This window comes from Amphimedon queenslandica, unplaced genomic scaffold (genome assembly GCF_000090795.2).
Source record: "Amphimedon queenslandica unplaced genomic scaffold, v1.1 AMPQUscaffold_4889_Cont23135, whole genome shotgun sequence".
Classification (NCBI taxonomy): Eukaryota; Metazoa; Porifera; class Demospongiae; order Haplosclerida; family Niphatidae; genus Amphimedon; species Amphimedon queenslandica.
This window is the reverse complement of record NW_003554802.1, coordinates 1-1593: the sequence shown is the minus strand read 5'-3', so window position 1 is coordinate 1593 and position 1593 is coordinate 1. Positions and strand designations below refer to the sequence as shown.

General features: G+C 35.4%; 1 protein-coding gene across 1 annotated transcript; it reads right to left on the bottom strand.

The window, feature by feature from the left end:
• Positions 1-6: 6 nt before the first annotated feature.
• LOC105316123 (26S proteasome non-ATPase regulatory subunit 10-like) lies at positions 7-838 on the bottom strand (the record flags this gene model as incomplete). Its single annotated transcript, XM_020007952.1, has 1 exon — positions 7-838. A coding segment is annotated over one exon (832 nt), but the record flags the coding sequence as incomplete, so codon positions are not given.
• Between the last annotated feature and the right edge of the window lie 755 nt (positions 839-1593).

Here is a 1593-nt window from a genome sequence, read left to right as displayed (position 1 = left end):
AGGAACCAAGAACAATAGAACCAGTAGCCTTGTCGTTGATGACTTGACTTAGAGTACTTTTACCAGCTCCAGGATTACCCACAAGGAGGACGTTAACATAAGAATCAATTGGATGAGATGATTTTATACCACCAAACTTCTTCAAGACAGAAAGGGTATCAGTTTCCCCTTTCTCCTTAGCTAGTTTAAATGGTGTTCTCCCCTTATTGTCTTTAGCCAATGGATCACATTTACCAGTTGATAGTAAATATTCAGCAGCTGCAGAACAACCCCAACCAGCAGCAGCACAGTGAAGAGGTGTCTGCCCCTCACTGTCAACAGCCATTGGATCATGGTTCCACTCATTGATTAGATATTTGATTACATCGGGTGAGTTCCTAACAGCTGCTTTATGAAGAATTGTCCTGTTGTGAGAGTCAGTAGCCATTGGATCACAGTGACACTCATTAATGAGATACTTTACAGTATCAATGTGTCTAGCAGCACGGTGAAGAACAGTCTCACCCTCATTGTTAGTAGCCATTGGATCACAGTGATGATGATTGATCAAGTACTTCGTGAAATCAAGTGATCCGTGTTCAGCTACTCTGTGAAGAACAGTATTTCCATTATTACCAGGAACCTTTGGATCACAGTGGCCCTCATCAATGAGATATCTCATCACATCTACTTGATTACCTTCTGCAGCAAAGTGAAGAGGTGTCCACCCCCACCTGTTAACAGCCATTGGATCACAGTGACACTCATCAATGAGATATCTCATCACATCAACATGATTACCTTCTGCAGCCCAATGAAGACAAGTCCAATCAACACCATCTCTTTCGTGTGGGTCACAGTGATATTTAGTGATGAGATCTTTTGTAACATCTAACCAGCCATACCTTGAAGACAAATGAAGTAAACTAGTATTATCCCATGCATATCTTCTTTTAATTTTATTTGGTTCCTTCACTAATGGTAGTAAGTGAACAGCTTCTTTATGATCTTCATTCTCAAATGCAACCCAACACTTGTCCTTTAACGACATCTTGTGATCAGTTAATTAGATTCATTGATACCCGCCCACACATCAGGAAGTCAATACAATAATACACACATTATTAGTATAAAATATTTAATTTAATTTTGTACATGTACATACACGAAATACTTTAGTTTATAGCTCAAAATTTTTGTCAGTCAAAAAAGTTTTGTCAAAATCTTAATTTCTTGTTAAAATTAATTTTCTTCAATAAAATTGTAATTGTGTTTATTATAAATTTTCATACTAAGTTACTAACGACGTGAAGCAAAAATTTTGTTGATTAAGAATTTCATCGAGCAAAGATTCTTGATGGATTTGATGAAATTTTTGACTGAAAAAAACTTTAGAGCTATACGGTAGTATTATTAATGATAAAACTCGCTGTTGATATAGAAATTATTTATTTTACGCTGAAACAGTTCGGTTTTTATGCTTTTGCCAAGAATTAGGTATAAAATCATCTTATTTAATTTAAATTTAAATTAAAAGCTAAAATTTTGCGGATTGATAAAAATCAATTTTTTGCGGAAATAATTTTTGCAGATTCGCAATGTTAGTGCCATGCC